Source organism: Mus caroli, unplaced genomic scaffold (assembly GCF_978045245.1).
Source record: "Mus caroli unplaced genomic scaffold, Mus_caroli_1 scaffold_2, whole genome shotgun sequence".
Taxonomy (NCBI): domain Eukaryota; kingdom Metazoa; phylum Chordata; class Mammalia; order Rodentia; family Muridae; genus Mus; species Mus caroli.
Genome location: NW_028227257.1, coordinates 49541534 through 49567974, shown reverse-complemented (window position 1 = coordinate 49567974; position 26441 = coordinate 49541534). Strand labels below are relative to the sequence as shown.

Genomic DNA, 26441 nt, shown 5'->3' with positions numbered 1-26441 from the left:
ATACAAAGAAGTTTCTAACATCTAGTTCCTAGTATCTTACCTGCCAGTAGAAAGCAAATGCTAAGAATTGGGTCCTGTAAGGTCTCCCTATGCATGCTTGATGTTCCTCTGGTCTTTCTTGTTCTCTTGGAAATTATATAAACTAAGACATTTTACAAATCCCTTTGAAGCCATCTAGAGTAGATTCTATTTTCTGCAACTAAGAATCCTGTTATATCTAGTGAAGTAAAAATGGAATCGCCAAACAGAGCAAACTCAGAAACACAACTGAGAGAACTACTCTGAATTGTAAAGGGGCTAAGAGCTTTACCTACATTTTACAAATTGCCTTGTCAGCTAAGTTGGTTAGATCATCATCAACAAAGCCAAATACAGATTTATAAACACCAAAGCAGGGACGGGCAAGATGGCTCAGCAGGTAGCAAGTTTGATGGCCTTTGGCTCCTGAAGTCCACCTAGTAGGAGAGAACTGACTCCCAGAAGTTAGCCTCTGATCTCCACATGCTACACGCTGAAAAAATAAAGAAATTAAATAGCAACAACAGTAAATAAAGGTTATTAACTTCCTGCTTTCTGGGTGAAACACCCCCTTTCCTTATCTAGTAGTTTCAATATCTTTATATACTATTTCTAGCATTAAATTTTTTAGTTTGGAGTCATTGTAATGGGTTGTCTTCTTGGCAAGACAAAGATTCACACAATCCCTCCTTTAGTAGGAAAGAAATGAATCAAAGCCTATCATTTTGGGGAACCCTCTGAACAGCTGATGAAGTACATTCAAATGCTTTCATCTGAGCTTTAGTCTTCTGTTTACAGTCCTCTGCCTGGTCCATGCTCTCCTGATTTCCTAAACCACCCTACTGCAGCCTTGACTGCTTGAGTCCCTGCAGACCTGCATTTTCCCCATACGTGTGGCCACCCAATCTACACTACCAAACTGCCTTCCACCCTGCGTGCCCCTCAGTCTATTAACCTGTCTCCCCTAACTGGGAACCCCCGAAAGCTGGGTACAGGCATTGCTTGCACACTGGCTTCAAGCAGATGCTTACAGAATGCAATAGCACCTGCAACAGAAAATCACAGGCAGCAGTGAGATGCTCTGCCAAGGCTCAGGTACAGGGTTCAGGTGTGATCTTCTTTGCACATATCACCCTAGTGTGTACAAGTGCACAGAGAAGAGGAACTCAAGAGGAGTATCGGGCACCACGAAGCTTTAATGAGCCAGAGCACCTCTTCTACCCTGTCCCTCCCTCTTCCCCCTCCTCCTTCAGTTCTGGACAGGTCCAGCCTGTCCAAGGATGTGGCTCTCTTCAGCTGAAGACATTACTTCTGTCCCCTCAGCCGCTCCAGCTTCCTCCGAAGGTCTGGGGGCAACTTCCCTCGTGTTGCCAACAGTTCTCGAAGTCTCTCTTTGGGAGTCTTGGTGAGTAGGAAATTGCAGGGAACAGGGCCCTCTTCAAAGGTGACCTGACAGTGTTGTCTGACTGTATGGTAACCCTCAGCACTGGCTGTCACCACATAGTCCCCAGGTGTCAGCAGTCGCCAGTAATCTCCGCCCCAAGCTGAGAGGAGAAAAAGGGTGAAGTCAGGTAGGGTTCAAGGATCTTCAATTTCTCACAAGTCAAAAGGCCCCAGCTCCTCTCTCTGCCACACACACACCTGTTGTAACGTCGTGGTTAATGCCCTCCACGGCAATGACAGCATCCGCAATGCCGAGCTCTGTGTCTTTGTCCCGGACAACTCCAGTAATGCCCATGCGCACCTGTGTAGCAAAGGAGATTTAAATGTTTTCTTTAGTTTATTCTTCTCTCATTGATTACATCCTGACTGCAGTTCCTCCCACCCCCATCCACTCCTCCTCTTTCCCTTCAGAAAGGGAGAAGCATCCCAGGGATATCAAACATGGTTTATCAGGTTGCAATAAGACTAGGCATCTGTCCTCACATTAAGGCTACACCAGACAACCCAACAGGAGGGAAGGGTCCCCAAAGCAGGCAAAACAGTTCAGAGACAGCCCTTGCTTCTACTGTTAGGAATCCCACAAGAACACCAAGCTACACAACCAAAACATGTGTGCAGAGGGCCTAGGTCAGAGCCCTTCAGGCTCCCTGACTGTCGGTTTCTGTGAGCCCCTAGGAGGCCAGGTTAGCTGACTGTGTTTTTTGTTGTGTCCTTGACCCCTTTGGCTCCTACAGTCTTTCCTTTCCCTCTTCCACCAGATTCCCCGAGCTCTGCCTAATGTTTGGAGACTTGTTTTAAGGCAAAGTCTCCATATGTAGCCCAGCTATCCCGGAGCCTGATTCTCTTGCCTCTACTTCCCAGGTTCTGGAACTACAGGTGTAGGCCACCTCAGTCTGTAAGAAATCTTATTAAAACCTTGAGGTGGATGTAAGATTTCAAGTTTGAAATTAGTCTAGGTTACATGGTGAGACCCCATCTTAAAACCAAAAAAAAAAAAAAAGCCGGGCTTGGTGGCGCACGCCTTTAATCCCAGCACTTGGGAGGCAGATTTCTGAGTTCTAGGCCAGCCTGGTCCTACAAAGTGAGTTCCAGGATAGCCAGGGCTACACAGAGAAACCCTGTCTCAAAAAAAAAAAAAAAGAAAAAAGAAAAAATTTAAAGATGCCTTTCCTTTACATAAGAGTGACTTCGCTAACTTTCTGGCTGTTGCCTTGTAAGCCTGATAAGGTGGCAGTTTAGCACACTCCTAGATGACAAACTTTTTATTAAAATTATCCCCTAATTGCTAACTTATACCTGATCTTTGGGCTTTCTGTAGTGCAGCAGTGATATTAGCTCTCTCTCTCTCTCTCTCTCTCTCTCTCTCTCTCTCTCTCTCTCTCTCTCTCTCTCGTGTGTGTGCGTGTTACTCTATTTCTGTAAGGCAGGGTCTGTCCTTGAGCCTGGAGCCCACACTTCACTAGGCTGGGAGCCAGTAAAGCCCAGCAATCCGTGTTTTCCCTGTGCAGAGCCTGGGTTCCAGGTATTTATGGGGATGCTCAGCTTCTCACATGGGTGCTGGGATCAGAATGCCAATCCTCTTTTAAAACATAATGTTTTGACGTGTATTTATTTTGTGTGTGCCTATGTTTGTATGTGGGTACACACATGTCATGGCAAGTGTGTGGAGGTCACAGAGCATGTAACAGTGAGAGCATGTAGCAGACAGTTCTCTCCTCCCACGACGTGTGTTCCAGGGATCGGACTTCAGTTGTTAGCCTGCTTAGCAGGGACTTTACCTCCTGAGCCATCTCACCCCAGGGAGATGTCTTTTGAGGAAGCCATGGATGCTATTATTATAGAACCACTCGTAGGCATCGTTGTCCCTGAGGAATGTAACATTTTATGCCAGGGCAGTTTTCCCATCTGACTAATGTCTTTTCTGAGAAACACTATCCTGACAATAACATGCTTGTGACAATTCTAGAGACCACCCCTTAGCCTCAAGTTGCTTCTAGTTCCATTGGCTAAGAACATCTGAAACCACCCTACTAGCACTTCCTGTCTGATCATTCCAATCTGATGTCACTTGTGGCCTGCAGCATCGTGGAAATCTGATGCCAGTTAAGGCGGCTGGTGCCCCAGTTCTTTAAGGTACAGCTCCTAGACTAGCCAGGAGTAATTCAGGGAGGCTAGGAAGTGGGGCTTAGATCCCACCTGCTCCAGGTAGGTGAGAAGAGCATCTTTGTTGTTTTCCCACTCCTGAGGCAGCTCCTTCTCGTGAGGAAACTTGTCACAGGACAGCTCCACTGTGACCTCAAAGCAATTGGTGTGTAGGTAGCTGAAGTCGTTCATGCCTGGGAATACCAAAGACACTGGGGTGTTAAGTGGGGAGACGGGGGCCCTACTTTTCCAGTGCTCTTGAGAGACACCCAGGGTAGGGATTGACAGTAAGCACTGTACATCACAAAAGACTATTATGGGATAGGTAGTTATGGAGACAGGACAAATGCCACTCTCAGGCACATACTCCCAGGAACTGTGTGCCAGTCGGCTCCATTGATGACGTTGCCATGCAAGGAGAAGTCCTGGCTATGACAAGGTCGGCGGTCGGTGTCCTGCATAGCCCTATTCGTGCCAGCATAGACAGTGCTGAGCCAGCGGAAGACAGCATCATCTGGTGTGGGAGTGAGTTCACGAGCAGCCCACGGGGTCCGAGTCATGTCGAAAGGATAGGACACCACAAGCTCGCCCCCATGGAGGTTGGCACTCAGCACAAACGGGATGCGCTTCATCCATTTGATCACTGCCCATGTTTCAGGAGCCACCTAAACGAGGGGAAGAGAGGATGGTCTGCACACAGAGACAAGGGGGCCTTAGGTGGCCTTCTACCAGTGACCCAGTATACTCACGGTGGCATTGGGCAATGTATAGTAGGTAGGCAGTGGCAGGTGATGGTTGGGGACAGTGTGGGGTACCAGTCCATCATCCTCTGCATACCACAGTTGTGTGTTGAGGTCAGCAAAATTGTGGTTAAGGTCAATGCCCTGGTGGGTCCAGCGGCCCTCTGCCCAGCCCACCAGCTCTGAGCCCTACCAAGAAAGGGCCTTGTCAAAGTCAAGCAGGCTCTGGGTACCATACAGAAGAGACAGGAAGGCCCCCATGCCAGGTGGCCTACCCTGTGGTAGGCAGTCTCATAGCCATCAGGATTCATGGAGGGCAATAGATGGATTCGTGTCTCGGTGAGCAGCCGAGTCACTCGCGGATCCCCTCGCAGGAACTCATGGCATAAGAACTGCATCAAAAGCAGAAGCAACTCCCGCCCCAGGGCCTCATTCCCATGCATTCCAGCCACATAGCGGACCTCGGGCTCTCCTGGAAACACACGGAGGCTTAGAGTCAGCTCACACCAGCGTCTGCCCTGTGCCCACCTCTTCCCATGCCATCAAGCAGTACCCAGCTCATGCTCCCCAGGATGGTCTGACATTTCCATCACATACAGCTTCAGACCCTGGTGGCTCTTCCCGATGCTGTAGATGCGCGTGATGTTGGGGCACTGCTCATTCACTTGTTTCATCAGCTGGGAAGCAGAGAGGAGCACGAGGCGGTTACACACAGACCATGTGTGACCATGGAAAGACTGACAGATCCACACAGATGGGAGCAATATAGTATGATCCAGAAAAAGGCACAGGAACTGGGGGTGGGGTGGGGGCAAAAAGGTGTCATGACAAGGGTAACTGGAACAGAACTTAAGAGATTGAGAGAAGTAGAAGAAAGGGGACACAAAGACAGGGGACTCATGGGTAGTCATAGCCACTTTGCCCTGGTGGGAAGGAGATAGGCAGACCTCCTTCCAGGGTCAGAGGAGTCATATCTGACCTTTCTCATAGCTTTATAATTATGATGCCGGAAGTCCAAAGAGTCAGAAGATCCCAGTGTGTGGGCCTCAGGGAACAGGTCATTAGGATCTGGTGGCAAGTGAGTTCCAGATAAAAGGTCAGTTCCTAGTGAAGAATGTCCCTCGAACCAGGCCCTGCCCACACAGCCTTTGCCCAGCTCCCCACCTGAGACTGGGCAGGCCAGGATCTCTGCCCGGAGGCAAGGTGCACCTCCCTGAAACCAGGTCTGAGGCAGCAGGCGAATGAATCGAGCCACCTGAGGCTCTGGCAGAAGGTTCAACACTGGGGTCTCTGCGTCTGAATTGGCAGGAAATACCTGGAGATATGGAATGCCTTGTTGAAGCTGCTCAGACCCGATGCTGGCTCAAGATTGGGGGGAAAGGAATTAAGGCTCTCATACTCACAAGCCAGCCCTCCCTGGTGAGTACAGCTGGAGACATGCACTGTGTTAAACATGGACCCCCATTTCCACAGCTCCTACCAGCGGGCAACCTTGGGCAGCTGTGTTTTCTGTCATGGTCTCCGCTCATTAAAACAACATACCCATTCTGGAGTATTGTATCAAGGAGGCCCATGAGATGGAAAACCAGAGCCATGAACAGGCAAGAAGCAAATAACCCCAAGGCTCACAGTCAGAAGGGATGTCCCAGAAAGAAGATGCAGCACCTACGCCATGGTGGAATTAATGGGGCTATCCCAAAGGAGCTAGTGCTTAGTAAATAACTTCCCTGTGAACACACAAAGCCCTGGATTTGAACCTCAGCACTGCAAAAACTCCAGCTTTCTCCTGGAGTCTATGTGTGTATTTGCTCATTTGCAGAGGAGTCTCCACAGCCCAGCACCATAATGAACTGGTCCCAACCACTTTCGGGGTCACTCACCATGTCCATTCCAGTACTGTTCCTAATCTTCCACCAGGTCTGGCTGTCATTGCTGAACTGGACCTTGAATGATGTGACCCAGTCATACCTGGCCTCAGAGATAGAGAAACATTAGTGTCCCTGAAGAGCCACTAAAGTGGTGGCACTTCCAAGTCTGACCACTAACAACTTCCAGGCTAAGCGTGAGCCTCACCTCCACACAGAGTTTCTGCCCTGCGTAACAATTCCTGCGAAGCGGACGGAATTCTTTGCATCCACCTGAAGCCAAGGTTCAGTGTCTTGTTGCTCAGCGCACCAAGCACCATCATACAGGTCGCCGTCCTCCAGACCTGACTGTGGACACAAGGTCATGGTGATCAAGCCCAGGTGGGCCACAGAGAAGAGCAAGGGTGGTGGTGGGGGGAACAAGGAGATGGTCCTAAGGCTGTGCTTCCTACGCCTCCCTCAGACCTGGCTGAGCAAGGGCCGCTGACCTGGATATTGAGCCGTCCTCGGTGTGCTCCAAGACCAAAGGACTGGCTGCTGGAGGCCTCCAGCTGGCTATCTGAAACCCTCAAGGACTCCAGGCCTAGAGGGGGACATCCTGGGGTAAGGATAGAACAGTGAAACAGGATTAGATAGAGGGTAACCAGAGAGGCTTGAGAACTGAGCCTAAGCTTGTTCATAGGCTAGGCGGGGCCCCTGGGTAAGCAATACCTGGTTCTTGTTTCTCAGGGAGAGTGAGGGTCTTGGCTGGGTGAGTGGTCACCAAAGGCCTAGCAGTCACCAAAGGTCCAGGCTGCCTTAGCTTCTTTCGCTTCTTGACAACGATCTTTTTTTTCTTGATGACTCGAAGTCGGACATGCCGTTCTGAGGTCTCTAGGGTACCAGGAGACAATGTACCAAAAACGAGAAGAATGTCATGAAACCCAGACGGAAAGGTCTGCTAGCCCAAGAAGGCATTTGGGCATATGTGACACCTACAGAAATTACTGACATCCTAGCGCAGCACGCAAGACCTGTTACCTAACTCCACCTGCCTCTTTTAGTCACTTCTTCAGTTTTTCCTTCTTAACACAACAACATCTTTGGCCCACGTCCCCTCTGACTCCCTGATTCCGTGGAGAGCAACACTGAGCCATTAGAGACTGGTCACTCTGAAGGTCTGAAGTTAGTTTTTAACCTCCAGGCCTTGCTCTGGTCGGCCCTCTTCGGTAATACTACCTCCCGTCTCTAATCTTGCATCTACTCTCATCAACCTCCAAGCCTTCCTTATCGTCAGACTAAGCCTCAGGTCTTTTCCTGAATGAAGTCCGGGCTTGGCCTACCTGCTGGCCTCAGAGCTCCTAACTAAGGAAGAAGTTGGGAAGCCAGACAGTCTGCCTGCGCCCATCAGGAGGCAGTGATCTTTCCTCCAGGCAGCCTCACTCCCTGTCTTTCCCCCTCCAGTCCTTGGCCTTAAACATCATCCTGCATAGGCTTGTCCCCTTTTAGTCTGGTGTCTCTTCACCTTTCCAGATTCTGGCCTCAATTTCATTTGTGAAGAAGGCAGGCTGGAATTGGGGCAGCCAGCACCCCGCTGGGCCTGCCCTAAGACTGCTGACTAGGTCTGGCCAGGATTGGGCTGCTGACTCAGCAGCCATTGCACAGGGCTGTGCTTGTCCCTGTTCACAGGGCGAGCTGGAGGACCCAGCTGGGGGAGTGGGTCTGACCTGCCCAGCAGCGGACCATGGGACCCAGAGCTCACCATTTGCCTTTGTGGACGGCTGTGCAACGCTGCTGTGTGGAGCCAGGGTTGAGCCCGGCGCCAGGCTCGGCACTGAGGCGCTGGGAGCCCCCAGCCCCAGACCGACGGAAGGCGCAAAGGCGGTCACAGCGAGCAAGAGACCCCACATAGCGGGAAGGGTCGACGAGCGCGCTGTGCCGAGGCTCTTGGTGGGTTCTCTTCTTCCTGCGGGAGTCTGCGGAGCCCCCCGCCCCTTCCTGCCCGCCCGCCCTCCGCCCCACGCCCCTCTGCAGCCTCTGGCCCGCCCACAGCCACTCGCTGGAATCCGACACCCTAGGAGGGGGAGGGCTGCGGAGAACCGCGACATCCCCCCGGGAGCGGCTGACTCTGGTGAACCTCGAGGACCCCCGGGGGGCGGCGGGCTGGGGTCCAGAGACCCAATGTCGCAGCCTCACCGGTGTCCGACCCTACACAGACTGCAAAGTCACCGCACATTCCGTTCGACTGCGCGCGCCCATCCCATCTGCAGGCACCTATGCAAGGCTCTCTGCACGTGGTCTGAATCTTAGTCAAACTTCAGTTTGCAGGCTGATAAACTGAAGCTTGCATTGGGCCTCGTTGACGTGGCCAAGGTAACAAAGCTGGGGGCTTTGGAAACTACAACCTGAGAGGAAAATCCATCCAGAACCTCGGGGGTCTTGCTGGGGTGGGTAGGGCAAAGGGAAAGACCGCAGGAGAGCAGTGTAGGTGGAAGGCTAGCTAGGGTTGCGTTATGGGGGTGAGGGGTCCTCCATTAAACTCAAAGACAAACTGTGGGCGCAAAGAGAGGCGGCGCTTCCTCTCCGTCCCGCCTCCTCTCTTTTTCCCTCCCAGGGCTGCCACGTTTTGGGGTTACATAACTCGAGGAAGGCAGCCAGAGCTGATAACCAGAGGGCTGGCGTCAAGAACCGTGAGACCAAGTCTAGTCTTAATGGGATTCCTGCTCTTCTCGGTCCACCTCCTTCCCCTCCTCCTCCCATCCTCCTCCAGGAGTTCTCAGACTTGTTTTCCCCAGGACCTCTCTAGATTCTCCCCACACCGGAGTCACCTGCCCCAATGAAAGGCCTGTGTCACTGGTGCTTGCTCTGCCTTCTCTGTAGTCCGCCAAGAAGTGTCAATGTAAATGAGCTGAATAACCTCAAGTCAAGTCCGCACCTTTCCTGCAGCAGAACCAGAACCAGAGCCTGGTGGAAATGCGTGGGGCCAGCTGTGGGGCTCCTGAACTGAGGCCACCTCCTGTAGGGACCACTGCAAAGGAGTAAGCCCTGTCATCTGGCCCAACTGTGGCACTCCAGGAGGGTCAGAGAACTCTGAAAAGGGAGTGATCACGGAGGACCCATACTTGTCCAAGTCCGGTTTTGGTGCTCCCACCTAAGAAGCAGTGCTAGGCTCAGCTCACCAGATAGGCATAGAGAAGTTTAAGGAAGACCCCCTGTTCCACTCTCCTTTCTGATGCCATGATAAAATACTCAGACAAAAGGCAACTTGGGGAAGGCAAGGATTTATTTCTGATTACAGGTTCATTCAGGGAAGTTGAGGCAGAACTCAGGCAGGAACGAACTTGAAAAACAGAAACCAGAGGAAACCCTGCTGGCTAGCTAGCAGGTTCCTGCTTAGCTTTTTTTATATAGGCCAGAACCACTGTCAGGGGAATGGTGCTGCCCACAGTGGGCTAGGCCCTCCCTCATACACTGATTAGCAATCAGGACAATCTTACATAGGCTGATCTCATCTCTGTGGTTCCTCAGTTAGGTTTTCCTCTCTGATGTGTTGACAATAAAGGCTAACAGAATATGTTTTAAAGCATAGACTTTCTAAATACAGGGCCAGTACACACAGGCAAGACCGTAGACTGCTTCCTTGGCTTGCAGGCCACTCTCTGAGCCAAGTCTCAGCTCTAAAAGGAAGGAGAGAAGACAAAAATACCAACAACAGGACATCTCAGACTCTGCCCCTACTCCCTCCTTCCAGACTCTCCCTCAGAGCTTCTATATGTCCCTCTTAGTCCCTGAGCCCCTTGGCATCTTCTCACACCCATGTCTTGCTAGGCTACTGTCTCTGGCCCCAGCCACTTGATACACAAAGGCAGGAGATCAAAAGACTATGACTCTAGGGACACGACAGCAACTTTATATCCAGTCACCTACAGAGCCTGGTCTCTATCTCTAAGAACCACATGGAGGACATTTGGATATCACAGGGCAAGTATATGTCTCAGGGAACAACCTACTAGGCTCCTAGTAGGGTGGGGCACCTGTCCAAAGGAGTTCTTAGACAAGGGACAGGCTGGGATCAGCTCAAAGATGACATGAGCAGGACACCAAGCCTCACTCTCAAAAGGAAACGTTAAAGAATACAATGAATAAATAAAATTCTGATTCCATTTTGCCCTTTTGGTTCTATGTGTGTGATCTTTTTCTATGCAGGAAGCACTAATAATTCTAATTTCATATACACTATGAACTGGTAGGACTCTATGGGTTCTGTAAAGCCCCGTGCCTTAGGCTTTTATTGATGTAAAGAGACACTATGGCCACGGCAAGTCTTATAAAGGAAAACATTCCACTGGGATTACAGCTCAGAGGTTTAATCCATTGTCATCAGGCAGGGAGCATGGCGGGGCACAGGCAGAAATGGTGTTGGAGAGAGACTTGAAAATTCTATATCTGGGTCTTCAGACATCAGGAAGAGACTGCTACACTGGTCATGGCTTGGGCATCTGAGACCTCAAAACCAGACTCCTAGTGACACACCTCCTACAACAAAGAACCTATTCCAATAAGGCCACACCTCCTAGCAATACCACTCCCTATGGCCTATGGCCTATGGCAACCCTGTTCTTTCAAACCTCCCCACCCCACCCCATGCTGATCTCTATGTACCAGGAACGACCTTGGCCTTGTGAGCCTCCTGACTCTGCCTATAGAGTACTGGAATTACAGGTATGCACGAACCACCACCTCCAGTTCATTAAAAGTGTGATTTAGGCTCCCTGGTCTTCCCTGGTCAGCCATATTGGGCACCTGGGCACTAGGGCTGCTTAACTCTGGTAAAATGGATATTGTTGCCTCAGTGACCTCAACTACATGGTCTATGTTCCAGTAAATTCCACTCATGGCAAGTTCCTTGGAATAGTAAAGGCTGAGAACAGGAAATTTGTCATCAGTGGGAAGACAGTCACCATCTTCCAGGAGCAGGATCCTGCCAACACCAAATGAGGTGATGCTGGTGCCAAGTATATTGTGGAGTCAATTGGTGTCTTCACCATGATGGAGGCCAGGGTCCACTTGAAGGGTGAGGGCAAAAGTCATCATCTCTGCCCCTTCAACTGTTGCCCCCATGTTTGTGATGGGAGTGAATCATAAGAAGTTCCACACTCACTCAAGACTATCAGCCACGCTTCCTGCACCACCAGCTGTTAACCCCCCACCCAGCCAAGGTCATCCATGACAACTGCAGCGTCATAGCACATGGCATCACCACCATCCAAAACAATCACGGACAACCCCTCTGGAAAGTGTGGTGGGATGGTTGTGGGGCTGCCCAGAACGTCATCCCTGCATCCACTGGCACTGTCAAGGTTGTGAAAAAGGGCATGCTAGAGCTGAACGGGAAGCTCACAGGCATGGACTTCCGTGTTCTTGCCCACGATGTGTCTGGTGTGATCTGACCTGCCACTTGAGAAAGCTGCCAATCTTTCTTCTGGTCTCTGGGGGCACCAGGCATGCCGTGGTACATTGGCATACAGACAGGCAAAACACCCATACATAGAAAATAAATTGAAATTGTTTTTAAAAGGCAGTAAAGCAGGCATCTGAGGCCCTGCAGAGTATTCAGGGCTCTAGGAGGGGGAAGAGGCTGTTTCCCGTGGCTTTAAAAGTCTTTCACTCTTGATGCCGGGGCTGGCATTGTTCTCAATAACAACTTTGTCAAGCTCATTTCCTGCTTTGAATTCAGTTATGACTGCAGGGTGGTGGAGCTTATGGTTCTCATGGCCTCCGAGGAGTAAGAAGCCCTGGACCACCCACCAGAAAGAACAAGAAAGGAAGAGAGAGGCCCTTGACTGCTGGGGAGTCCCTCTCTGAACTCAGCCCCCAACACTCTTTTTAAGAAAAAAAATTTTTTTATTCTTTAATTACATTCCATTCTTTATTCCCCCTCCTGGTCTGTCCTCTGTTCATCCCATACCTCCTCCCCCCGCAACACCCCCTCACACACCATTTTTGTGAACGTTTTCTAGTTTCCTGGGGTTTATTATCCTACTTTCTGGACAGATTCCTAAACAATTCCCTCAGGATTAGCTCTGCCATCAACAAATTCTACTGAGAGCTTTGACCTCCACTAGGGGTTGCTTCATTTCCAAGATGTGGGTGACTAAGTAGCCATCTGAGAATCTCTCCCTCTTATCCTTTTCCTCAACTCGTGATTCCATCATATTTAATGAATTAACACTGTCATAGTGAATCCTATTTCAGATGCCAAGATTGTTCTTGCTCAATGGTTTATCAGAATTCACAGAAGTGGTTATACAAATGGTCATGGCTTATGACCAAGAAAGGTTGCAGGCAAATTAAAACCAACAATAGAATAAGGTTCATCGGGCAGAGTACAGGAAAACTGGGTGTGAGCTTCCAGTTGTTTATCTGAACATGGAATCAGGTCGGCAGTACTTATTCCTTCCAGCAGTATATATGACAGCGTGCTGTCAGTGAGAGAAATTCACTGGATGCTCGTGTCCAGAATTTTATTGGAAGATCAGTCATACAAGTATAGTTGACTGCCCATGTTGGTTGAGTTCAAACCTTCTAGAATCCAAGGTAAGCCTAGTTTCTGGTCTAAATCCCCAACAAAAATCATACTGTTGTCGTAGACTATTGATGGGGTCTAAGACTTCTGTGTAAACAGAGATGCTTATATTGAACAGGATATCTCAGGGATTAGAAACTTAGAAACTTGCTCCTTAGATAGCCCAGCAAGAGCCAATCAATTCTGAAGTTAAAAACAAAAATCAAAACCAAAACCATATACTCATGTGTATGTAGGTTGCCCAAAGAGGGTGCTGGCTACCCTGGAGCTGGAGGTGTAATACAAGCAGTTGTGAACCACCTGATGTGGCAGCTGGGAACTGAACTCTAGCTCTCTGGAAGTGTAGGAAGTACTGTTAACTACCAAGCTTTCTCCAGCTCCCAGGCCAAATAGTTTTCATGAATGAACATGATACATATAATCCAGGTTTGTTGACTCGCTCACTTCACCAGATCCACTGCCATACACTGCTGATTCCTCACTGAGGTCCCTGTTACCAACAGTGGGCCCACCCCACTGTTGTTTGCAGTTCATAGATCATGGCTGTTTGCTTCCTTCTGCAGACAAAAGCCTTCAGCAGATGGGCATTGCTTTTCAGGCTGCGAGATTCCGTTCTCCAATTTCTGTCTCCCTCTTCCTTGTCCTCCGTGGAAGAGGTATCACCAATGGCTGATATGATGAGGTCTACTCTATATAGCACAATTCACTGTTCTTAGAGCTGACTGCACTGTCAGGCTGAGACTGAAGCCCAGACAAGACTGTATGCTGGCTTAGCTCTTTCCCCTACCCAGTTTGCCTCCTTCCTTATCTATTGTTTTCCTTCTGAAAACCACCTCAGGCTTTCAGAACATTGGTCTAAAAGTCCATGGAGTTAGAACCCAACATAGGCTGGAGATATGCGGGGATCACATTAGAAATGACAGTTGAATGAAAAATAACCTGAGGAAACCCTAAGTAGAACTCCCCTGCAAATTATGCAGAGCATCTTGCACGCACTAAATCTTTAGTCACACACCCTACTCCCAAACCCTTGCATATGTGGACTATTTTGTCTCAGTAGATCTGTCAGGACCTGATTTTTAATTCCATAGTCCAGGGATACAATCTTGTGGCTGCACCAGAAATGAGCAGACTAGCGGAACTGGCAATTTAAACCTGAATGCTAATTTTCTCATTTACAAAGACAATTACTTAGACAAAAAAACAGGATCCCCTTTATAGCCTATGTCCCAGTAGTCAGAAACACAGCTCCCAAGCAAACAAAAGCCAGTGGAAGGGCAACTAACTGCTGAGTGACATGAAAGACAAATGACACCCGCTCTAAGGTCCGCTAAGTCCATCAACACCAAACATGTCAAGACCACCTGCCCTGGATCTTTGGGTGGGGCGTCCTGGGAAGCAGCTTAATGGTCTATCATTTTCTCTCAATCTCTCCTTTTCCTGGGCACTATATTGTCAGTGTCTCCCCTACCCCAACCCCTTCAGTTTTCTCCAAGGTACAATTAATATTTAAATTTATGTCATTTCTACTCTTGTCTTTTGTCACCAGACTGACCATGTACTTAGTAGCTCTGTAGCTGCCTTGACCATTGATTCAGTGGCAGGAAGTTTATTCTCGTTGAATAATCATAAGCAGTAATGATGACCAATCCACTTATGCCATGATCATTCCTTAATCTCATTCTTAAGGGTGGTCTTAACTTTCCACTAGGATCTTACTTGAGGCACAGTGGGGCCTGCCTGCAATCCTAGCACTCAAGAGGATGAGGTGGAGAATCACTAAGAGTTATAGGGCATCTGCGTTACATGGTGAGTTCAAGGTTAGCCTGGAACACATGAAGAAACCCTGTTTCAAAACAATTTGAGGTCATGATGTTGTAGGACTCTTAGATTCAAGACCTCTTTTTCTTTTTCTTTTTCTTTTCCATCTCTTCTCTTCTCTTCTCTTCTCTTCTCTTCTCTTCTCTTCTCTTCTCTTCTCTTCTCTTCTCTTCTCTTCTCTTCTCTTCTCTTTTCTTTAATTTTCCAGGCAGCACCCAGCTATATAGTCCAGGTTGGCCTTAAACTCACAGTATTTCTGCCTCAGCCTTCTGAGCACTGAAATTAAAATATATTCCACCATGTCCAGCTCTCTGTCCCATTGCTGAAACCATAATACCTCCTAAAACTATAGTGCTTAAAACATCCAAATAGCATCCTCTTGTCCCCACCCCCACCCCTGCTCCATGGCCTAGGTTGCCCTCTAGAAAAGTCTATTCAGCATCCCAGAGTTGCAAACACGTTTTCCCATTACCATCAAGCCCCACAGCCAGCCGGGCATGGTGGCGCACACCTTCAATCCCAGCACTCGGGAGGCAGGAGGCAGAGGCAGGCAGATTTCTGAGTTCGAGGCCAGCCTGGTCTACAAAGTGAGTTTCAGGACAGCCAGGGCTACACAAACCCTGTCTCGAAAAAACCAAAACAAAAAACAAACAAACAAAATCCCAAAAACCAACAAACAAACAAAAAAAGCCCCACAGCTCTCACCCCATGACTTTCAGGGAAGAGAACCGGACATAGAAAAATTGAATGACTGAATGACATCCTAAACACACAGTCTGGAGAATGTTCTGGAAGATGCAGAAGTCCAAGCAGCTGTTGTGTTAGCATGCTTTCCTGACATCCCAAGACTGGTGGGAAGTCCCTGGTGCAGAGAATTACTGGCAAGGCGAGTGGGTGAGTCGAGTCTTAGTTCTCAGAAAACACTGATTTGCTACTGAGCCCCACCTAGGCCACCAGTGCTTATGAGGCAAAGCAAACTGTTGTCCTGTCCTTAATTCAAGGTCCTCCCTGATAATAGGTCACAATGCCCCAGAGTGTCCAAATCTAGAATGGTCACCCAAGTGGGAGGAGGTGAGAAGAGTTGGTGAAGATGTGGGGTGGGAGTGGGGGGAGGGAGATCCCCAAAGAGCTTAGTTCCTCACTTACAGAGCTAACCCTTGAATGTATGCCAAGGTCCTCCTCTCTTCCCTGATCCCTAATCTCTTAGCACTAGGTCTTCCTAATAACCTCTAGGACCCAGCTCAGCTCACCCTTGCCCAAAGCCCTTCTTAAGCTATCCTACTCCTTCCCAGGGGTCTGGATCCTGGAGAGGGACTGAGTAGGGTCAGTGAGTCATGTGTGTCCCCTGGGACTTCAGCCAGGCCCAGCTCCTGGACAGTATCCTAGGGCTGGGGGCACTAGGAGTGACAATTCGAACCGTCTTCTCAAAGGCTGGCCTAGCCCTGCTGCTCCTGTTGCTGGCCAGCTTCCTTGTTTTTGACCTGCTCTATGGGTAAGTGCCACCTGTCAGGTAGGTGTCACAAACACAGGAACAAATGAGCAATTGCCTCGAGCTGCCATCTTCTCTCTCCACAGGCCCACAGGTGCCAACCTGCCACGACACAGACTTCTCCCAATGGGTCAGAGCCAGGGGGCTGGTGAAGGCCCAGGACAGCAAGCAGCTCCTCTCTCTCCAACAAGGATGGCCTCGGGACTGCTCAGCCTGCAGGATGCGCTGCTCCTGCTGCTCCTGGGCCTGAGCTTGTTCTTGGGAGGCTCTGGTATACCCTTAGCCATGCTGGGCCTAGCTTTCTGTATCCATCCTTGGGCCTGAGGGCCCTCCTAAAGCTGAATGCCTACTGAAAATACAACATCCAATCTGCTCTCTGATTTCTTCTCTTCCATCCTGAGCTCCATGAGGGTAAGGTTGTATGATAAGGACAGAATACTCCATCATATTCAGCTTGAACCTCAGGGCCTTCTAGTTCCAGAATGTGGACCTTTGGGAACTGTCAAAGGCATATTACCTTTCCCTGAAGCTTAGGGCATTAAGAGAAGGCAGAGAAAAGGGTAGTTACGGCAACCAACTCCAGTCATGGGGTTGGCGGCAGCCATCAAGGAGGGACAGGTGTGGGGAAGGCTTCCTACAAGAAGAAGAATGGCTTGCTGAGCTCTCCTGCCAGCCTGGAGGGGCCATTAAGTAAAGGACATAAGTGACTCTCACACTATGCAGTAGCTCCTCTCTTGGCTGAGCCCCACCCCAGTCCGGGTCATAATGCACTCCTCTGGGGATGGTGGGGCAGGCGAGGGAGAGACTGGGATCTGGCTGCCAGGCCAGCCTAGACACAACAGGAAGCACCATGACTTAGGTGGCTCTGCCCAAAGGTAAGTCCTAGGCCCAGTTCATAGCCCAATCCTGCCCATGCTGGTATCCCCCTGGCCCCTGCTTGCCCACCTATCCAGAGGTCCTGGACATCTCCAGGGCTGCCCCCTGCAGCTGGCCTGGCCCTGTCCACAGGTGCACCAGCCGTGATGCAGCAGCCACGAGTGGAGTCGGATATCATCGGGGCTGGCGAGGGGCCCCAGCGGGCAGTGCCCTGGTCAGCCTGGATCATCCGTCAGGACTGGGTGCGCTGGTGGGTATGCCACATACCTCGGAGCTGGACCCAGTGGTGGAATACATCAGGCTGGCGGCAACCACTACAGCGGATGCTGTGGGGTCTGGAGGGGACACTCTACCTGCTGCTGGCACTGATGCTATGTCATGCACTCTTCACCACGGGCTCCTACCTGCTGAGCTCGCTATGGCCCGTGGTGGCTGTGATGTGGAGCCACCTGCTGCCAGCAATCCTGCTGCTTGTGCTCAGTGCCCTGCCTGCTCTGCTCTTCGCAGCCTCCTTCCTGCTGCTCTTCTCCACACTGCTGAGCCTCGTGGGCCTGCTCACCTCCATGACTCAACCAGGCTACGCTCAGGACTTGGACCAATAGAAGGGCAACCCCATCTTACTGCTTGTGTCTGTTGAGCCCTGGCCTAGGGCCTGAGCCCCGTGGGGAGGGGGGCAGTGGAACTTCAACAGACCTCAGACCCCCCCTCCCCAAATCACAAATACAAGTGGGGGTCTGGCTTCTGGGCATCTACCTTAAACCCACATTGGTGTCAGGAACAGGACAGACAGTTTAGCCAGGAGCAAGAGCTTGGACAAACCACTGAGACCCGTATGGATGTGGTAACATCACTTGGTCTTCCTGGCAGAATCTTTTTGTCACATCACCTCAGCCCTACCAGCTTCAGGCTTCCTGAGAATTTCCACCTACATACCCCTGGACTTGTCTGGATTTGTCACGGATCCTCTCTCTCTACTTCCAGGAGGAATACACATTCTGGAACAGGTCTTACTGACAGGAAGATAGCGGGGATCTCACCTCACTCACCTCCCAGAAATGGGAAAGAGGCCAATCATGGTAGTGCGTTTGTGTGTGTGTGTGTGTGTGTGTGTGTGTGTGTGTGTGTACTGGACCCAAGGCTTTGTGCATAAGCATACACTCCACCCTACATACTCTTATTTTTTTTTAAGAATCTCCAGGTCTGTTACAAAAAATCAAAGTCCTGTTTCAGCCTCCTACATCTTGGCTGATTCACTACTTTTGAACCTTGGTGTTAAGTGAGCCCCAATGTTTTCATGGGGTTGTTATGATCAAAAGTCAGTATCTATTTGCAAAATACTTTGCTGTTGTTGTTGCTTTGAAACAGGGTCTCATGAAGCCCAGGATGGCTTTGAACTATTTAGCTGAGGTGACTTTGAATTTCGGATCCTATTGTCTCTATGTCCAGGGTACTGGAATTAAAACTTGTGCCACCATGCCTGGTTTTATGAAAAGTATTTGGTAAGGCCAAACAGCAGTTAAGATGTTTTGAGCTCTAAAAACATATAAGTTCAAAAGGCCTTTTGATTCAGAAGCTAAGAGATTAAGTTTCTCTAGGCTTCTACAGAAACTCTGTCACGCATGGAATCCCAGCCCTAAAACAGTTGACACGGAATGGGCAGTGTGGTGAGATGTGCAAGGTGTGTGTCTCAAGCTAGGCAGACACTGGACTGTATGATCTGTGCAATGATCGAGGCTGGAGCCTGGTGCCAGGGAACTCGTGCAAAGCTGTGCTCATGGAAAAAGGAAAGTGCAGAGATTTGCAGGATTGATTAAGCAGGCTGCTTCCAACAGAGGGCTTTGGACCACCCAGGCTCCCCTGGCGTTTGGCCATTTACCTAGCTGCTGAGCCTTCCAAACAAAGCTGTGAGTATCAGTTACCAAGTCAAGTGACAGACATGTTAGCTGATCTGCCCCCCAGCTGGGGCCCAGACTTCAGTCTTCATTCACTGCTGACCTCTACCCAATCCCTGCTGCTTCCCAGCTCTTTATCTGGTCTATATCTAACCTGAAAATCATTGCTTCTGAAGCCATCTAAACACTCTTGCACCTTGAGCCATGGTTCATTTTGGCCAAAACCTGACAGAGTTTGGAACTCTGTGTTCCTGGTAGACATCTTCATACTGGTAGATAGCTTCAGTGCCTAAAACCCCAAACCAGTGCTTCATTTTGTAGTTCCCCCGAAGTGTGGCTGTGTCAAGGACAGACATAGGGATGTTGCTCCATTAATGATCTATTCCTCATCTGCTATCTGCTTCTCTCTCTCTCTCTCTCTCTCTCTCTCTCTCTCTCTCTCACACACACACACACACACACACACACACACGTAGTTCAGACTGTCCCCAAACTCTGTGTAGCTGAGGATGACCTTGACTTTTGACCCTCCTGCCCCTGCCTCCCAAGGGCTAGAGTTACACAGATGTGCTCCCATGCCTGGTTTATTAGGTGCTAGTGATCAAACTCAAGGTTTCCTGCATCTTAGGCAAGCGCTCTGCCAAGTGAGCTACATTCCCAGCCTTGATAAGTTTTTCTGAACTTCATTTTCTACCTGGATATAACAAAGACATAGACACTTGCTTTGGGACATCTGGCTTGCAAGGTGAAATGACTGAACTAGCCTCTAATGCTGTAATATGCGTGCGCGCGCGCGCGCGCACACACACACACACACACACAATGACTGTTTTTATCAGGAGCAGGATAACTACTCAGCATCAAGGCCAGGCTGTTTGAGTCCCAGAGGTACTTTAAGAGGCCAGTAAAGAGAAAACCACATGGACTGGAGAAAATACAACTTAACTGAAAATCCTATGGCTCCTGTTAGAGAGGAAGCCCAGGCCTAATGAGTCTAGATGTCTAGAGTGCAGGGACTTCAAAGTTGTCTGTGGTGGGAATAGAGACTGAGACGGCTAGCCTGGACCATGTATCAATGGCCAGAGACCTTGGGCCATTCTAATTAAGAGGAGAGGAGGAATTAACCAAGACCATATTCAGGCGGCACACCACAGGTGAGAACAAAAAAGGGCCTTTTCACCTTTTCTTGAATCAAAATATACCTCCTGCCCCTTGACCTGCCGCTGTGGGATGGGGAGACACAGTGAAACAGGACCACAGACACACTGCCCTTACCTAATTAGAGGCTCTTATATTCTACAACCTAGAAACTCAAATTCTCATGGAGGGCCTTGAGGGCTTTGCTCTTTGACATATGGTTCCAAACAGTGCAGTCTATGCCTCCCTTAGCTTTTCAGATATATAGGGACTCTGTGAGGCTGCCAAAATGACTTTGCAGTTAAGAACACTTGTTCTTACAAGAGGATCCTGGTTCAGTCCTCAGAATCTACATGTGTGCTTACAACCATCTGTAACTTCAATTACAGACTATATGTGTGTGTGTGTATGTATATACTCACACACGTATATGTATATATACGTGTGTGTGTGTGTATATATATATATATATATATATATGTATGTATATATATGAGGGAGGGGGGCTTACATGTATCTGCACCACATGACTGCCAGGCATTCATGTGGTGCAGATGTATGTAAGCACGCATATATATATATAAAATTAAATTAAAAAAATAAGACTCTAGAGGGCTGGGGATGTGGTTCATTTTAGTGGAGTGTTTGCCCAGCATGCGGCCTTGGGTTTCATCCCTAGCACTACATAAACTTGGCAGGGAAACTCTGCCTGTAATCCTGCACTGGGGAAGTGCACTCAGGAGGAGGGCAAGTTCAAGGCCAACCTTGGCTATATATCTAGTTTGGGGCCAGACTGTATTACATGAGACCACATCTAAAAAAAAAAAAAAAACCAAAAAAGATTTTCCAGCTCCAACTTAGACTGCTGAGCCTGCATTTTCCTAGACTCCAAGGTGACAGGTGTGTTTTTGAGGCACTGTTTTAGGGCATGCAGTTGAGAATCGTATTGTGCTGTTGATGATGGTGGTGTGGGAGGGAAAAGCATGCCAAGGAGGGGGCAATAGAAGGGGCAGAAGCTACCTGGACCAGTCTTGAGATCTTGGTATAAAACACAGTTCTTATTTCACACATTTAAAACACAGAGTGGCACAAAAATATTTCTTTTTGCAAAAACACCAAGAAACAAGAGTAGCACAAAGGACTAGCCCCAAGCAAATGGAGTGGGATATCGTGTGAGAGTTTGCAGAAAAAAGAACGCTGGGCATGGCACACACCTTTAATCCCAGCACTTGGGAGTCAGAGGCAAGCAGATCTGTGAGTTCGAGGTCAGCCTGGTCTACAGAGTGAGTTCCAGGACAGCCAGGGCTACACAGAGAAACCCTGTATCGAAAAAACCAAAAAACAAAACAAAAATCAAAATAATCCCTGAAATTCCTTAAGTATACAAACCCGTCCACTTTGAGTTTAAATGATTTAAAATGAAACCAAATGGAAAACAGACACACTGGAGTCAATGTGTTCCAAGCTTTTCCAGTTGAGCCAAGAGGAAAGAGGCGTCCCAATTGACCTGATGTCCCAAACCACTGTGTGAATATTTTTGCCCGCCCTTCCTGACCTCACCCAGTGTTTTGTGTTTTGTTTCTGATGGGGTTGGAATGGGGCTGGGTTCTACCAATGGTTTGCTTTACCCAGAAAAGATGGTCAGGTATGACTCAGCTGATTTCATACCTGTATAGTATCTTGATATTGAGGTGCATGTATGGTACATGCAATATGACCTTTCTATCTCTGCCTCAAGGACTAGGGAGAAAAGAGGACCTAGAAGGATCTCTAAAGATGGTCAAAAGGGAAGGAACGCAACTAGGCACTCATTGATGCGCACGCCCGGCTGAGAGGGACAGGCAGGAAAGGCGTCCCTGAAAGGAAGACAGGCAGTGCCTGAGAAACTTACAAGGCCCAGTGTGGTAAGACTAGACTCTGAAGGGCATGCGCAAGGGTGACCTGTCCTTGGCCAAAGCGAGGAGTGAGAAAATCTCACTATCCAGGAGGCAACCTGCACAGCGAGGGGAAAAGAAGACCATAATCAAGTGCCCACCACTGCTGTGCAGGCTCAGCTGTGCAAAGGGAAGAAGGGGGAAGATTGCTGGCGGGGATGGGGAGAGGGGAGCGTCTGCGGTCCTGGACGATTGGATGGACATCTGCTCTAGAGAGTGGCCTTTGGAAATCCCCTTTTGGCTAAGTGGAGAGGAATAGTGAGGGCAGCTGGCAAACACTGTGTAGAAGGGGGTGGACAAGAACCTGACACTGATAAGAAAATCCCAAGCCCAGCCTGGGATACGAAGACCATGGGCATCCACAAGGCTAAGGACTGCTGTCCTGGACCAGGAAGAGGCTCAAAATTCCAGCACGGGGAATCTGGTGCTCAATGTAGTAAGGCGCGCCCCCTGGCGGAAGTCTGTGGCCCTGGCCGTGTAAAGGCCTTGGCTAGGGTCCCCCAGGCTGAGCAAGATTCTGCAAGCTTGGATGCCAGTCTTGAGGTGAATGGGGCAGAACTTGGGGGCCATGGAGAAATAGCAGGTCTACCACCATCAGGATGACAGCTTTGCTGACTCCTCACTTTCTTTCCTAAATCTTAAATTGGCTACCCCAGCAAAAGAAACTTTAGGCTGAGAATCCTGGGACAGCCAGGATTCCAACTTCTGGCTTGGCTCTGGGTGTCTTTGGTGAGAATCTGGATACAATTAACTTTGTAAAACATCTTTTTCAGCTGAGTCAACGTTTCCATTCATCTCACCTTTCAAGTATTTTCCATCTTAAAAATAAAAATATGTTAAAGCTAGGAATGTGGCTTAGTGGGAGAGCTCTTGCCTGGCTGACATGTGATGCCCAGGGTTTGAGCTCCGATACTGCAATAAGATAGTTTTAAAAGAGATTAACTTAACATGTTAATTCTACAATAGTTTCTTCCCTGCCTTTAAATGTCCGACAAATAAAATAGAAAATGTTAGTGTGTGCATCAATATTTCATGTATGTCTGCATGCTCAGAGGTCACATGATAAGCCTTAAGAATACCTCTATTTCCTGTGAGACAGGGTCTCTCATGGCTTGAGCTCCCCAGCTAGGTTAGAATGGCTGGTCAGCCAGCCCGAGGGATCTGTCTGTCTCTGTCTCCCCAACACTAGATTCGAGTGTGTGGCACAGTACTTAGTGCTCTTGTGTGAGTCCTGGTGACCCAACTCTGGTCCTTATGCTTGCAAGATAAGCACTTCACCTACTGAGCTGTCCTCACAGCCCAGCAGTTCACTTTTAGAATAACCGAGTAGTATTCCAATGGGTGATGTACCGAATTAATTAAGCCACCTGTTGGTGGATGGGCCTGAGTCATTTTCTGCTTTTATTATTACAACTGTGAAGTCTTCATATGAACAGGTTCCTGTTTTGTGTAGGTAAACACTTATAGGTGAGACAGCCAGACCATATGGTACAATCTTTTCTATATTAGCCATCCCAGCAGTAAATGGTGCTACCTTGTCATGGTTTATACTTGGATTATTCCTAGTGGCTGAAGATGTTGAACATCTGTTGACATGTTTATTTACAATCTGTCTTCTTTCCTTAAGTGTTCAAACTGTTTGCACTCCCTTAAATTTACTGGACTTTAAGAGCTACTTATTCTAAACTAGACAAAGGAGTGTTTCTTTATTTTAGAATCAAGTCTTTCATCTGATAGTCTGATTTGAAAATACATTCTCCCAGGTTACAGCTTGCCTTTTCTTAACAGCTTTTGGGAGAACAGGAGTTTTGCATTTTAATGAAATACAGTTACAAGGAACTACACTGGTTTGAGTTCACCAAGAAGCTGTCTCTGGAAGCAGGGTTGTCCTTCCTCCACCCCCACTTCAGACCCAAGCATGTTTGTCTCAAAGTGTCTTCCAACTCCCCTTTGTGTGAGGGTAGACTGGCCTAATTTCTGTGACAGGGAGGGAAGAGAACTGCAAAACTGCTTAACGTTGTATCTACTCCACATCAAGGTGGCCTTGAAGATGCCAAAAATGCCAGTGTAGGGAATCTGGTGCTCAACATGGCAAGGTTCACCAGCTGGCAGAGATCTGAGGCTCTGGCCAAGAAAGTTCAGTCGTGGCTAAGGCTCCCAGAGGGGTCGGGATTCCATCTAGGGGGCAAATCGTTTTCAACAGAGGTTACTAATGTTTCTCCATAACATAGCATCTACAGCAGGGGAGAAAACCACAGATTCATTCCCGGGAGCTCATCTATAGAGATTAGAAAGTTCAACTGAAAATCTGATGGAATGCCTCAACTTCCCTTGCTGGTTTCTACTGGATGTTGTGCCTGACTTTAAGATATTATCTCTGGGGCTGGAGAGATGGCTCAGTGCTTAAGAGCACTGACTGCTCTTCCAAAGATCCTGAGTTCAATTCCCAGCAACCACATTGTGGCTCACAACCATCTGTAAAGGTATCTGTTGCCCTCTTCTGGTGTGTCTGGAAACAACTGTAGTGTACTCACAAAAATAAATCTTAAAAAAAAATCTCTGCTGCTATTTATTCTTTCACTTGGATGCTCCACCTAAGGAAACACTGTCCCACATGGGACTCTTTCTATTGGGAATCTAGCTGACTGCCTTAATGCTTCCCTAGTGCATTTCTGCAGGGTGTTTTGAGCACTCAAGTTGATGCTTAACTCTCTTTCTCCCTCCCCCTCTTCTCTCTCTTTCCCCCTCCCTTCTGAAACAGGGTCTATTTAGTCTTGGCTGTCCTGAAACTCATGTAAGTTATGTAGACCATGGTGACCTCAAACTGACAGAGATCCTCGTGCCTCTGTCTCCCGAGTGCTGAGATTAAAGGCGTGCGCCACCATGCCTGGTCTGGCTTTTCCCTTGTTATTTATTCTTTTCAATGACTTTTTAAAATTATTTTATGTGTAGGGATGTTTTGTCTGCATGTATGTTTCTACACGTGTGCTTCCCTTGTTCCCACAAAGGCCAGAAGAGGGCATGAGATCCCTCGGAATTAGAGTCACAGAAGGAGCCACCCTGTGGGTGTTGGAAACTGCAGAAATCTCTGGAGGAGCAGCCAGTGCCCTTAACCACTGAACACCTCTCTAGCTTGCTACTTATTCTTTTATTTTAGTTTGCCTCTCTAGTTAATAAACTCTCACACATCATTCTCTGGACCACACAGCACAACAACATAGCAAAGTGTTATTTTATGGGCCTGATATGATGACACATACCTTTAATAAGCACTCAGGATGCAGAGGCAAGCACACCTCTGTGAGATTGAGTTCCAGGACAGGTAGGACTACATAAACCCTGCCTCAAAACAACATTTTATATATTTTATGCTTTTGGTGTTATATCTAGAATATCTTTGTCCAATAATAGACTACCAACTATTTTCCTCTAGATTTGTAATTTAAAATTTAACACTGAGTTATGAACTATTTCCAGCTAATATTTGATATTACAAATAGAAATGAGTCTTCTTCAGATGGCTATGGCAGGGGCTTCTCCACTTTTTGAGTCTATCCTGTAATAACTTGTCTTTATATTTTAAAAATGTTATCCTTTGTGTGTACAGGTATTATGTCTTCATGCATATCTGAGAACTACATGTGTGATTGGTGCTCACAGGGATCCTGCCTACCAAAGGGAGTCATTTCTATTACCTCTGGCAAAAGGACCTATGGTTCCATTGACATGAATCTGTGGCTGCATATCAAAACCCCTACTCACAAGTACTTACACATTTCAATGTCCCCAAAACCAAGTTCCTGTTCCCTACCCCTATGCCCTAGCAACTCACCTTCCTTATCTCCACTATTCCTTCCTCTCTCCCACGTCCCTAGCCCTCGCCATGGCTGGTCAACTTCTCTCTCTGCTCTGAACCGTCCAGCACCTCTAGCTGTTCTCATATCTATAAAAAACCTTAACTATAACATAGAGCAGTCATGTCTGCAGTTCCCTTACTGTGTCCCCTTGTACACTCCTACATGGCTTCCAGAAATTGAACTCAGGTCATCAGTCTTGGGGACATGCATCTTTACCTATTGAGTCATTTTACTGACCCCAAGTAAACATATCCTTGAGGCAAAGTCTTCCTGTGTAACTTGTACATTCACTTAGTACTAAATTACCTTTAAAGATAGATTTCCGTTAGTTTTTTTGCATAGATAATCTGCCATCTGCCAGTAAGTCGTTCTGTTGTCCAACCTCTGACATAGCTTCTGACCTGTGGGGGAAGTATTCAGTTCCTTCTATAAGTTTGATTTTAACTGGTTTTATTTTTATGAGCACACGTGTATATATGTATATGAGCACATGTGTGTGTGCTCTTGCACACGCACACCTGGTGCCAGAGGCCAGAAGAGGGCATCAGATTTCCTGGGACTAGAATTAGAGCTGGTTGTGAGCCACTTGTGGGTACTGGCAGACTTCATCACTGACTCATCTATCCAGTCCCCATTTCACAGAAAAATTTTTAACTGGATAA

The 26441-nt window shown here is 48.3% G+C and overlaps 3 protein-coding genes and 1 pseudogene across 3 annotated transcripts; 3 read left to right on the top strand and 1 right to left on the bottom strand.

Annotated features, from left to right (window-relative positions):
- Positions 1–1202: 1202 nt before the first annotated feature.
- Cpxm1 (carboxypeptidase X, M14 family member 1) lies at positions 1203–8169 on the bottom strand. The gene is made up of 14 exons (XM_021155817.2): positions 7950–8169; positions 6920–7081; positions 6697–6806; positions 6417–6556; positions 6224–6311; positions 5508–5658; positions 5323–5411; positions 4897–5020; positions 4619–4815; positions 4353–4532; positions 3971–4268; positions 3658–3797; positions 1660–1762; positions 1203–1562 (listed from the first exon to the last, which is right to left on the bottom strand). The coding sequence occupies exons 1-14, from the start codon at positions 8095–8097 to the stop codon at positions 1324–1326; spliced, it is 2169 nt and encodes a 722-aa protein (XP_021011476.1). The 5' UTR covers positions 8098–8169; the 3' UTR covers positions 1203–1323.
- Positions 8170–8700: 531 nt separating this feature from the next.
- Positions 8701–11976, top strand: LOC110307076 (glyceraldehyde-3-phosphate dehydrogenase-like; annotated as a pseudogene).
- A 3669-nt stretch (positions 11977–15645) lies between these two features.
- On the top strand, positions 15646–16457 carry CUNH20orf141 (chromosome unknown C20orf141 homolog). The gene is made up of 3 exons (XM_021155818.2): positions 15646–15665; positions 15887–16086; positions 16170–16457. Exons 2-3 carry the CDS (start codon positions 15929–15931, stop codon positions 16405–16407), a joined length of 396 nt encoding a protein of 131 aa, XP_021011477.1. The 5' UTR covers positions 15646–15665; positions 15887–15928; the 3' UTR covers positions 16408–16457.
- A 429-nt stretch (positions 16458–16886) lies between these two features.
- On the top strand, positions 16887–17574 carry Tmem239 (transmembrane protein 239). The gene is made up of 2 exons (XM_021155820.3): positions 16887–16958; positions 17092–17574. The coding sequence occupies exon 2, from the start codon at positions 17106–17108 to the stop codon at positions 17559–17561; it is 456 nt and encodes a 151-aa protein (XP_021011479.1). The 5' UTR covers positions 16887–16958; positions 17092–17105; the 3' UTR covers positions 17562–17574.
- Positions 17575–26441: the final 8867 nt, after the last annotated feature.

Bases quoted from the DNA above. Each gene is read 5' to 3' on its own strand.
- Cpxm1 (XM_021155817.2), bottom strand. From the start codon at position 8,097: ATGTGGGGTCTCTTGCTCGCTGTGACCGCCTTTGCGCCTTCCGTCGGT. The intron at 6,312-6,416 runs GTGAGGCTCACG...CTCTGAGGCCAG, and splicing joins GGCAGAAACTCTGTGTGGAG to GTATGACTGGGTCACATCAT. The intron at 1,763-3,657 runs GTGGGATCTAAG...TTTGCTACACAG, and splicing joins TTCTCACCTACCTGGAGCAG to GTGCGCATGGGCATTACTGG.
- CUNH20orf141 (XM_021155818.2), top strand. From the start codon at position 15,929: ATGTGTGTCCCCTGGGACTTCAGCCAGGCCCAGCTCCTGGACAGTATC. The intron at 16,087-16,169 runs GTAAGTGCCACC...CTCTCTCCACAG, and splicing joins GTTTTTGACCTGCTCTATGG to GCCCACAGGTGCCAACCTGC.
- Tmem239 (XM_021155820.3), top strand. From the start codon at position 17,106: ATGCAGCAGCCACGAGTGGAGTCGGATATCATCGGGGCTGGCGAGGGG.